Source organism: Myotis brandtii, unplaced genomic scaffold (genome assembly GCF_000412655.1).
Source record: "Myotis brandtii unplaced genomic scaffold, ASM41265v1 scaffold1460, whole genome shotgun sequence".
In the NCBI taxonomy this organism is placed as follows: Eukaryota; Metazoa; Chordata; class Mammalia; order Chiroptera; family Vespertilionidae; genus Myotis; species Myotis brandtii.
This window is the reverse complement of record NW_005355248.1, coordinates 307,350-319,002: the sequence shown is the minus strand read 5'-3', so window position 1 is coordinate 319,002 and position 11,653 is coordinate 307,350. Positions and strand designations below refer to the sequence as shown.

At 54.6% G+C, this 11,653-nt stretch overlaps 1 protein-coding gene across 1 annotated transcript in view; it reads right to left on the bottom strand.

Annotated features, from left to right (window-relative positions):
- The window catches only part of SELP (selectin P (granule membrane protein 140kDa, antigen CD62)), a 36,536-nt gene that overhangs the window by 9,412 nt on the left and 15,471 nt on the right, over positions 1-11,653 (bottom strand). Inside the window, exons 7-10 of the mRNA XM_014535582.1 lie at positions 9,622-9,807; positions 7,288-7,473; positions 4,058-4,243; positions 76-271 (exon numbers count right to left, since the gene is read on the bottom strand). Coding sequence (XP_014391068.1) covers positions 76-271; positions 4,058-4,243; positions 7,288-7,473; positions 9,622-9,807 — 754 coding nt within the window. The remainder of the gene's footprint in view (positions 1-75; positions 272-4,057; positions 4,244-7,287; positions 7,474-9,621; positions 9,808-11,653) is intronic.

Below are 11,653 nucleotides of genomic sequence, written 5' to 3'. Positions count from 1 at the left end.
GCTGTTTCCCGGGAAGAGCCATGTGCTTGTTCCTATCGTGGAAGAAGCGTGCAGAGGGGCTGTCCCCGGAGGTACGCTGTGTTACCTTGGCAGGTTGGAGGCGGTGCTGTCCATCTCCCAGACGCTGTGCACTGAGCACTGCGGGACCCCTGCAGCTTAAAGCCCCCGCGGCAGGAGAAGTGGCAGGTGGAGCCGACGTTGAATTCTCCGCGAGTGTCCGAACAGTCCAGGCTCCCCCGCTCTGGGGCGAATAATTCTGGACACCTGGTGGCTGGAGAAGCAAATGGAGAACGTCAAAACCTTCATGTTCATTCGGAAGCTTTGCTTTGCACCAATTCCTTCATTCACGCATTCAACAGGTACTTATTGAGCACCTACTATGTGGGGTGTTTGGCTAGGCAGCCGGCATCCCACAGCAAACACGACAGGTCATCTACCACAGGGGCAGCAGGAAGGTGGGTGGGCTCACAGAGAAGGGTGGGCAGAAGTCACGAGAGTGAAGCAGTCCCACTCCAGAAGGCACAGTCCCATCCTCTTCTCTGTACACCTTCGCCTCCAGAGTCCCCAGGGCCCCCTGGGCTCCCACTGTCCTCTGCCCGAGGGTGTGGTCCAGGGCCTCACCCCTGGCCTTCCTCCTGCAGAGACCGCTTCCTCTCAGACACCCTGCCACCTGTCCACACTCGGCGCACCTACCACTGCAGTGACCACCTCTGTCCTCGCCGCTTCCTCCGTTTGGATCCCGGCTGTTTCTTTATTCCACAGCTCCGGGCCCCGGCAGCTCAGAGCCTCCTAGCCAAGCTCCATCAACCCTGGGAGTTCCCTGAACGGGCCTCGAGCTTCCTGCCCCTGGCTCTCGCTCACACCGCCCACGTTCCCTTCTGTTTCCCCTGAAAAACCCCACCAGTCCTCGGGGGTCCAGCCAAACACAGGCTCTTGGCAGCCGCTCCCCGGCCACTGCCGCCGGAGGTCTTCGCCGGGCATAGCATTTCAGAGGTGGTGCTGGCTTTTTAAGCAAAGATGCTAAGCAAAATGAGCCTTCGCTGATTAAGGCATTTCTTTCAGAACAGCCTTGGGTTTAAAGCTCGAGCTTCCTGCCCCTGGCTCTCGCTCACACCGCCCGCGTTTCCTTCTATCCCCTGAAAAACCCCACCGGTCCTCGGGGTCCACCCAAACACAGGCTCTTGGCAGCCGCTGCCGACCACCGCCGCCGGCCACCGCTGCCAGAGGTCTTCGCCGGGCATAGCATTTCAGAGGTAGTGCTGGCTTTTTAAGCAAAGATGCTAAGCGAAATGAGCCTTCGCTGATGAAGGCATTTCTTTCAGAACAGCCTTCGCTGATGAAGGCATTTCTTGGGTTTAAAGAAAGAATAGTCTCTCAGTTCGTGGTTGCGGGCATATCCCCAGTGGGGAGTGTGCAGGAGGCAGCTGATCGATGTTTCTAACTCTCTATCCCTCTCTCTTCCTCTCTATAAAAAAAAAAAATCAATAAAATACATTAAAAAAAAAGAAAGAATAGTCCCTCAGTTCACCAGTAACCCAACATGTGTTGCTCAGTGATAATCTTGTGTGCGAGAATTTAATGGGGAGAAAGACACAGGACTCAGAGAAATGTGCGACTGCCGTCATTGATAAACCCAATCCTGAGGCAAATGGTTAGTCAATCAAAGTCTCATGTATTCGTCCCCTTGGCAATGCTTGTTGAGCCCCACTTGAAACCCTGCTGTGTGAATTGTGGGGCCCACGGGGAGGTGTGGCTTGTGGGTGTTAGACCTCCATCTGGAAGGGGAGGGAAGATGACTCCTCATGCGAGCAGGTGCACCCAAACGAGTCAGGGCTGGAGGGCAAACGCAGGGAGGAGGCTGGGCCATGCAGGCAGAGCCACGCCCCAGAGGGCCCAGGGCTCCAACGAAGGAGGAGTCTCTGTGGAACCACTCGGAAATGACCTCTCGCATCGCACTCTGCGAGGGAGACATGACTCCCCTGTCCCCGCTCCTGCTTGTAGGGGGGCCTCGCCCCTCGGAGGTGCCCTAGGATGCTGCCAAGACCATGCGGACACCAGGGACCTGGGTCAGTGCCGAGGGTTAAAAATTCATGGACTTGGGCGTACGGGACAAGAAGAGGGGCTGTTTGCTAAGCCTTAGAGCGAATTTGGAGAATGAGGTGGAAACACAGCTATAAAAGCCTGAGTTCAAGGTGACAATTCTGAGTCCGTCCCCCCCCCCCCCCCCCCCCCCCCCCCCCCCCCCCCCCCCCGCTTAGCTGAAGCTGCTGTCGAGGTCGGGGTTGGGTCTAGGCCCCGGGCAGGCTGGGCCCACAGGTGGAAGGCAGATGTCTCTTCTTGTGGATGAACGGGGGTGGGGGGGGGGGGGGAGGGAGTTGGGAAGGAAGGGGCAGGCTTCAGAAATTACAGATTTGACAACCATGTCGGTTGCATATGTGATTTAAAACTCGAGTGAGATAATTCTCACAAGGTTTTTTTATTGTTTGGTCTGAAGACAGAATGTGGGAAGACAGAGCTCAAGATAAGTGTTGATGGAATTAATGAATGAGAAATAAGTGAATGAGTGATGTCCTAACGCTGTCACCCACGAATGCTCTGGCGTCCTAGGCGCCTGTCGTGTGTCTTTTTAACAGCAGGTGGCAGCATTTTGTGTCCTTTCACCTGCAGGACTCTTGGCCAGGGAAGAGACCCCGAGGTGACCTTGTCCGCTCCTCTCCGAATGGAGAAACCTGCCCCTAAGGGTGTGACAGGACCTTCTAAAATGGCACGTGATGCCACCGAGGATGACACGGCTCTTGGGATATTAATCTAGTGCCCATTCCACAAGAAAGAATAAATAACATCTTAGTGTTTTTCATATAATGCTAACAATGAGTTTCTATCAGCACATTCTCTCATCTGACCGCCAGGCACTGCTGTTTCTCAAGTTCACTTCAGCAGCCATAACAGCAGCCTGAGGGGTGGCAAAGAGCCAGTTCACAGGCGACGGCCCCAGGTGTGACACCCTGCCCCTGGGGGGCAGTGTGGTGCAGCGCAGAAAACACCAGCCTGGTGGTAGGACCGGACCTGGCTTCAGATTCTGGCACCACACTTCCTGGCGATGTGCCCCTGGCCTGCCCTCTATGCTCTCCAGGCCGCAGTGTCTTCATCTCTAAGATGGGCATAAACGTAGCCGTGTGAAGACCGTTGGGTGGATTGACTGTGGTAACGCCTGTGAAGCAGTTGGCACCGGGTCCACAGCGGCAAATAGCCCCTCTGGCCTCATGATCACTGAGCTCACTGAACAACCAATTGGCACAATGGTACCTTTCGAAAGTAACGTGATCTATGAATTAATAAGTCAGTACGTTTCTGCTTTAGAGTACACTGCATGCCAGATGTTTTGGGGGAAATCAAAGGCTGGCAAGATCCAGCCCCCGCCTTTGATGGTTCCACTAATTCGCTCTCAGTAGGACTGGTGCTTGAATAAATTTTATCAGTGAATGATCAGCTCAATTCAACAGGAATTTGTCACCCCCACCCCCATCTCCACCCCCACTTTCACTCTGTCTAGTTGCTGCCGGGGCACAGAGATGAAGAAGGAGCAGTGCCTGCCCCGAGGACTGTATATCCACAGAGAAGTGGGGGGAGAAAGAAGCGCGGGGTAACCAGGCCCTGAGCTCCTCGAGGGGCGAGATGAAACGATGCCGCCCCCGACATCAGTTCGTCGGGCTCAGCTGTGTTCAGGAAGGGTGAACACAGGAAGGAAGGAGTGGAGAGTACAGTAGAGAAAGGCTGTAAGGGGGGAACATAGAACTGCAGCAAACATTGAATGCCATACTGACATGAGGATACTTTATAAAACTAAATGTTCAACTGAAGTTATCTTCCGAGAGAGAGAGAGAGAGAGAGAGAGCGAGAGAGAGAGAGAGAGAGAGAGAGAGAAGCTGCCTTCGGTCTAGATCAACAGGCTTTGTGGAAAGTGTGTTTCCTTTAGTTTAAGACAGTTTTACATAAATCTCATTCTATGGCTCTGCCCAAGAGAGAAGCCATAGAAAACACAGGCTGGTGATCCTACCTCCACAGGTTGGTGGGGAACCTGTCCAGCGCCCAGATAGAGTGCAATCCAGCCTTTCAGGTCCAGATAAAGAAAACCCCTCGTTGCAGGTGAACTGGCATGTGGACTGATAGCTGGAGTCTCCCAGGGGGCCGACACAGGCCATCGTTCCATTCTGCGGGCTTAGCAGAGGCGTGCAGGTGACAGCTGCCAGGGAAAGAGGGGAGGAGAGAGAGGCTGTTTTAGAACTCTGCGACCCAAAATCTGCACGTGTGAGTGTGTGTGTGTGTGTGTGTGTGTGTGTGAGTGAGTGTGTATGAGTGTGAATGTGTGTGAGTATGTGTGTGTGAGTGTGTGTTCTTAGTACATAAGGACAGCGTTTGGTGATTGAGAGGGAGCGGTGCTTTGTTGGAAGAGAGCAGCGTGGTCATCTCGGCGGCCCCTGGTCAGGAGCGGAAGCGGCTGCTTCCTGAGCACTTTCTTCAGGAGCTGACCTGCTGACCTTCCCCAGAAACAAGGACAGCGACTGGAAGTAGGAAAATGGGCTGAAGCACTCTCCTCCCCTTCCAGCTTCCTGTCCCAGCCAAGAGGTGGACACACTCTGGGCCCAGATCCTGGCTGTTACTCATTAGCAAGGTGTCCCTGGGAAATAAACCTTCGGAGCCTCAGTTGCTCCGTCTACGGAATGGGAAAGTAACAATCCTTGCCTTGCAGGGAATAGCAGTTATATGAAGCAAGTTCATTAAAGCACGCATGAAAACGGAATCTAAAAACCACGGACGCACAGGGGGCACTTCATGTAAATGGCCATCTGCAGAAGCTCTTCCCCAATCTCATCCTCCGGGGCCAGCCTCCAACGACTCTACCTGCTCACTTGCAAAAGAAAGTAAGTAGGATTTCCTGGGGCTTTGCCACAGTTTGTACACGTGGAGCTTGAGGTGCTGGGGACTTGCTGGGTTGGAGATCATGCTCTGTGAGCTTGGGCAAGTCACTTAACCTCTCTGAGCCTCAAAGCTTTACCTTAAAAATGTGGAGAATGGCATTCATGGGTCCCAGGATTTTCACAAGGGTCAAGGGTGAAAACACTGTATGTGAATGTCACCAGCTGGTGAGGCTATCCCTCTGCCAGTTAGTGAAGATGACCAAGTCCAGACGGAGCGTGCTGACAGGAACGATGAAGACTAAGAGACCGCATGCTCCGGCATCCTTCCCTGTTTGACCCGACTGAGCAGGGGGCGCTATCGAGCAGAGGCAGGGGATGTGCGGCTGCAAGAGGACCCTTCTCTAGCCACCGACCTGAACTGCTTAAAGTTTTGACAACGTTTTCTGCACCTTTCTCTTCCCTTCATCCCTTCCCCTCTCAACTACGTTCCCCCTAATCTGATGGACTTATCAAAAAACCTATCTCTTTTCTGCCACTTGAAAAGCCCATTTGCACTCAGGGTGTGTGTGTGTGTGTGTGTGTGTGTGTGTGCGCGCTCGCGTGCGGCGGGGAGGGGGGAGGGGAGCCTGTCGTCTGTGAGAACAAACAGGGAGGCCTTGGTGCCATGGAGCCCATGTCCAGCTCTTCTGTGGCCGAGCCTGTGGCAGCCAGGGTGGGCTCGGGGGTGGGTGGGCCTTGAAAAGGGAAATAGATAACAGGCTCTCAAGAAGTATTGCAACAGCTGGCGGATTGCAAGCCTGGGTGCCTTCCTGCCCCGCCCACACGTAGGTATTTCACTGGATGCTCAAGAGGAGAAAGTTCGGTCAGAGTAAACAAGGCACCAAAAGCAGAAGGGACTGGAGGTCACAGGAAGCCGCAGTGCATGCCAGCCTCCTTGCTGCGCCACGCCCACGCGGGACGGTGGGGCAATGAGCTGCAACCCGTGCCCGCGCCGCCCGGGCTGCCTGGAAGGACTCTGATGACCCCCGGCCCCAAAGCCGCGTGGGCTCTGTGCCGCGTCCAGGCTTCCAGGAGGCCAGGACGAGAGCGGAGGCGCAAGCTCTCAGCCTCACCAGGTCTCTCCAGATGCAGCTCAGACTGTGCACCCGCCCGGCTCCCAGGGCTTGTGGTGCTCACTGTGCTGGGGGTGAAGGCCCCAGGCTGCTGAGGGCATTCATTTATTCACTCATTCATTCATTCACTCATTTGTTTACTGTTGCGCTAACAATGGTGTGTGTGTGTGCACGTGTGCACGTGTGCATGTGTGTGTGACCTGAATAGCAAGTGGTTTCCTCTCCATTAACACCAGATCCGCCTGCTTTCACTCAGACATTGAAAGCTTGTGCAAGGGAAAGGCAAAGGCCAACAACCAGAGTTATCTAGCATTTTACCTGTTTGATTTTATTATGAAAACTGCGGACACATCATAAAAATGCTAATTGCCTGGAGGGAGAAGTGGATGGGGACCGTGTGGAGAAATTTATACAAGAATGCTCACGGTGTCTATTTTAAGGTGGGGGCATTTGAGAGGATTTTTAATGTTTCTCTATTTTCTTATTTTCAGTAGCTTTCATAAATGAAAACATTGCTTTTGAAAAGCAGTACTTGCCATAAATATAACTAAAAATCTATTCCTTACGTGGAAAAGGACAGGGGAGTGTGAAAAGCATCCGTCTGTGCTTCAGTTCCCAAACACCTGTGATCACACCGCGCTGTGTGTCACACAGGGACACACAATGGCTTTGTCTCATATCAAGTCCCACGCAGATGGGCCTGCTGAGGCTGAGTGTGCACTTTCTCATTCTGAGAATTGCATAACCTTGCGTCTATAGACGAGTTTCTTCCTCTTTCTGTCTCTCACCTTCTCCTACGCTTATTTCTGCAATCTGACACAGAACTGGAAGGTGCTGCAGCCAGCACCCTATATTCTGCCCCTCCCCGCTCCACCCTGATATGGCCTGGACCCCCGCCATGCCACCAGGAGACTCCATGCACTCTGGGGTAGGTGCCAGTGCAGCCTGGACAGCGGCCTCAGCTGCGTGTGGCCTGTGGCCTTCTCTGGAGATGCTGGTTCAGCCCGGTGAGCACAGTTCACCTGGTGCCGGATCCCAGCCTCAAGTCCTACTGAAGGGCCTGGTAAGCTGCAGGCAGGGCCACCCCATCGCCCACGGCCCAGCGTCCTGCCCTGTGCTGCCCGCCTAGCCCCTCACGGCACCTGCGCTCCGAGTCGCCAGGTTCATGCATCTTCCAGTTTATTTCAACTTTCTGCTGCCAGACATTACCCCCTCTAGAATATCGATCATGCCCAAGAGTGGGAAGGGCCTCCTACCTTGGCACTCGGGGGGTGCGGCGCTCCAGGTCCCGGTGGCCAGGCACCGGAGCTCGTGTGCCCCCACCAGGAGAAAGCCTTTGGCACAGGCGAAGCTGCAGGCGGACTGGTACCTCGAGGCGCCAAAGGGGTGAACGCACTTCACCCGGGCGTGGTTTGGAGCCGGAAGATCCTGGCACTGCAGAGCTAAGGGTGAGGAAGGGAGAGAGTGAGGGAGCGAGGAAATGGCAGTACACAAGTTCTCATTGCTCCCTGCCCCTTGGCCCAAGTTCCTGCCAAGAACAGGGGCTTCTGAATGGGGCGCAGTTAACCTGGAGAGTGAGAAAGTGTCCTGTCATCGCGAGGGGGCTGAGGAAGAGGCAGGGCCGTTGTTAACCGGCTGAGCAATATGTATCCATACTTTTCAGAATATCATACCTTTGGACCCAAGAGTCTATGCTGAGTATGCCATCAACATGCATATCGAAACCTCAGTTCATAGATGGTTTAATCATGGCATTAGCTATAAGAGCAAAATATTGAAAACAAAAATATAAATGCCACTGATCAGAGGCTGAAAATGAATGATGGTGGGTCTGTGGGAGGAACATGGAGGGTCACTACAAAGGGTGTATTTCCCCTTGAACAGAGATGGGAGGTCCCTAACGGTGTGATGTGAAGTGAAGAAGCAGAACATAAGTTGCCTGCCCTCCTGCAGCGTGGTCTCCGTCATATGAAGCAGATGGTCAGACAGAGAGAACACGTGGACGCTACAGAGGCTAGGTCTCATCTTTACAGCCAGGACAATCACTGTAGCTACCGAAGTGAGGTAGACTAGCGTGCTCCCTGAATGTCACCTGGGTGTTATTGGGAGCGGCAGCCATAGCAGTGGCAACAGCCGTAACGAATGGTAGTAATGCCATTACGCTCTGCACCAGACACAGACCGGACACTGGGAGCTCATCGGGGGTCTGAGACACGTCTCGGAGGCGTGAGAGAATAAATACGCAGCTGTCTCTTCTGGATGACAAGAGTGGCTCCCGCGAGGGCTAAGACATGAGCGTGTCCAGGGCTCCCGTGTCTTTGCCTTTCAGGCAGGGACCTGCTGTGCACACCATGACTCTCCTGCACCCCCCATCATGGTGCACGGCCATCTCCTCCCCCACGGCCTCTTTTTCTTTCAGTTTTTTCATTGTGGTAAAATACACATAAAATAAAAGCTACCACTTACCACGTAACCATTTTTAAGTGTGCAGTTCAGTGGTATTGAGTGCATTCCTACTGACCATAACCACCACCATCTCCTCAACAATTTTCGTCATCGCAAACTGAAACTCCACACCCGTCACATAGTAACTGCCCATGGCCCCTTCTCCCTGCCCCTGGCAACAGCCACTCTGCCGTGTGTCCACAACCCTGACTACGTTATGACCTCCTACAAGGGGACTTTGCAGCATTTGTCCTCCTGTGGTCAGCCTCTCTCACTCTGCACAATGTCCTAGAGGTTTGTTCACGGTGTGGCATATGTCAGAATCTCCTCCTTTTGAAGGCTGAATAATATTCCATTGCATGTTTGTGCCACATTTTGTTTATCTATTCGTCTGCTGATGGGCATGTGGGTGGCTTCCCCATTTTAACTATTATGAATAATGTGCTATGGACATGGGTGTGCAAAAATCTTTTCAAGACACAGATTTCAAACCACTGCCTATTTCTAAGTCAGACTCAGGGATTGACATAAATTGCCCAGAGCTCCCAGCACCCGCCTTTGCAAAGCGCTCAGCAGCTTTAAGCTTGCTTTACACACACTAACTCATGCCCACTGGTAAGGCAGGTAGGCCAGGCAGAGAGCAGCACCCCCATGTTACCGAAGACACTGAGCCTCAGAGAGACCAAAGCTTGTTGGCAGGAAATGACCGAACTAGACTGAATGCCTCGTCCTTCTGCCATCCCATGCCCTTCCTCAGACACCATCCCTGCCTCCCAGCTCCGTCTCCTTCACGGCAGGAAATGACCGAACTAGACTGAATGCCTCGTCCTTTATCCTTCTACCATCCCATGCCCTTCCTCAGGCACCATCCCTGCCTCCCAGCTCCGTCTCCTTCACACCCGCCCACCCACACGTGTCAATCCATGCAGCCCGACTTTAGTACAATATGCGGTGATGACCACGTTGTGCCCGAGCCTGGCTTTGCTCCCATTTCCTCCCTAGGGTCCGGCACAGAGGGCTCGGCACCTAGTAGGTTCTTTGCGACTGTCTGATGAATAAATGAATGACAGTGCAGATGCTAAATCAGATGCTGATGCCTTTAAGAGGCTGAGGGTTCACCGAGGGATGTTGCCATGTCTCCGTACCTTGACAGAGCGGGGCCGGCGCTGTCCACTGTCCTGCGTCGGCGCACCGGACTGTGTCCGCTCCATGCAGCTCGAACCCCTCGGCACAGTGGAAGCGGCAGGTGGCGTTGTACGGCCATGCCCTCGAGGATGGGGAGCAGTCCACGCTGCCGTGGGCGGGGTGCTCCGGGGGCTCGCACGCGATGGCTGGAGGGAGAGCGTTAGGTCTGCAGCTGGTCACGGAAGGTTCTTCTCAGAAGAGCCCTCCAGAGACGCTGCATCTTTCTACCCATGTTGTCAGGGTGTTCAGAGCCTCAATCCTCCTTTTCCAAAGGGAAACTGCCCAGAACACCTCCCTGGCCTCCTTGCGTGGCCACTCCCCTGCCCTTCAGGTCTCAGCCGAGACCTCACTTCCCTTAAGAACCTCTCTGCCCACCAAGGGGTCAGAGCTGCTCCCACAGCCCCCGGTCCTGCTGTTCGAGCAGGACTGTAACCCTGCCCCTCAGAGTGTGACCCCCTGAGGCCGGAGTCTGTCCTTCAGAGCCTGGCAGTGTTGGGTAGGTCAAGGGCGCCCTTGAAGTATTTGCTGGTGTTACTTGTGGAAGAGGAAGCACAGAGCAGGCTGGACTTTTAGGGAAAAGCTGGGATGCACAGCTTACTGCTGACTCTATTATCCAGCCCCGTAAAGGGGTCCTGAGGGGCTGGACCTCCGGACACAGGAAGCCGTCCTATGGGACCTCAGCCGCCAAGTGCAGCCCGCCAGGTCCCTGAGCGCAGTCAAGCCCGGAGACCTCGGATCTGAGCGACTGGCTTCCCCGCGCCCTTCCTCCTCCAGGCAGTTTCATCTCCAGCTGGTCCTGTGTGTCTGGGCCAGGAAGCACAGAGCAGGCTGGACTTTTAGGGAAAAGCTGGGATGCACAGCTTACTGCTGACTCTATTATCCAGCCCCGTAAAGGGGTCCTGAGGGGCTGGACCTCCGGACACAGGAAGCCGTCCTATGGGACCTCAGCCGCCAAGTGCAGCCCGCCAGGTCCCTGAGCGCAGTCAAGCCCGGAGACCTCGGATCTGAGCGACTGGCTTCCCCGCGCCCTTCCTCCTCCAGGCAGTTTCATCTCCAGCTGGTCCTGTGTGTCTGGGCCTTTTTCAGAGTAAAGACCACCCTCACCCTGGGCTTGGACTTCTGGTCATCACAGAATTGGAGCATTTGCGAACCAAAGATCCTCTCACGTTTTTCACTTTACCCATGAGAAGAGTGAGGCTCACCAAGTTGAAGTGACTTCCCTACGGGCTCATGTCCTACAGGCTCCTGTCCAGACAGTAGCAGAGCCGGCCGTCCTCTGGGCATCCTGGGAATCACCTCACTTCCCTTAAGAACCTCTCTGCCCACCAAGGGGTTGGAGCTGCTCCCACAGCCCCCGGTCATGCTGTTCGTGCAGGACTGTAACCCTGCCCCTCGGAGCGCGGCCCCCTGAGGCCGGAGTCTGTCCTTCATAGTGTAGCTCAGAGCCTGGCAGTGTCGGGTAGGTCAAGGGCACCCTTGAAGTATTTGCTGGTGTTACTTATGGAAGAGGAAGCACAGAGCAGGCTGGACTTTTAGGGAAAAGCTTACTGCTGACTCTATTATCCAGCCCCGTAAAGGGGTCCTGAGGGGCTGGGCCTCCGGACACAGGAAGCCGTCCTATGGGACCTCAGCCGCCAAGTGCAGCCCGCTGGGTCCCTGAGCGCAGTCAAGCCTGGAGACCTCGGATCTGAGAGACTGGCTTCCCCGCGCCCTTCCTCCCCCAGGCGGTTCCATCTCCAGCTGGTCCTGTGTGTCTGGGTGTTTTTCAGAGTAAAGACCACCCTCACCCTGGGCTTGGACTTCTGGTCGTCACAGAATTGGGGCATTTGCGAACCAAAGATCCTCTTGTGTTCCTTACTTTACCGATGAGAAGAGTGAGGCTCACCAAGTTGAAGTGACTTCCCTACGGGCTCATGTCCTACAGGCTCCTGTCCAGACAGTAGCAGAGCCGGCTGTCCTCTGGGCACCCTGGGAATCACTAGCCAGTTTTAA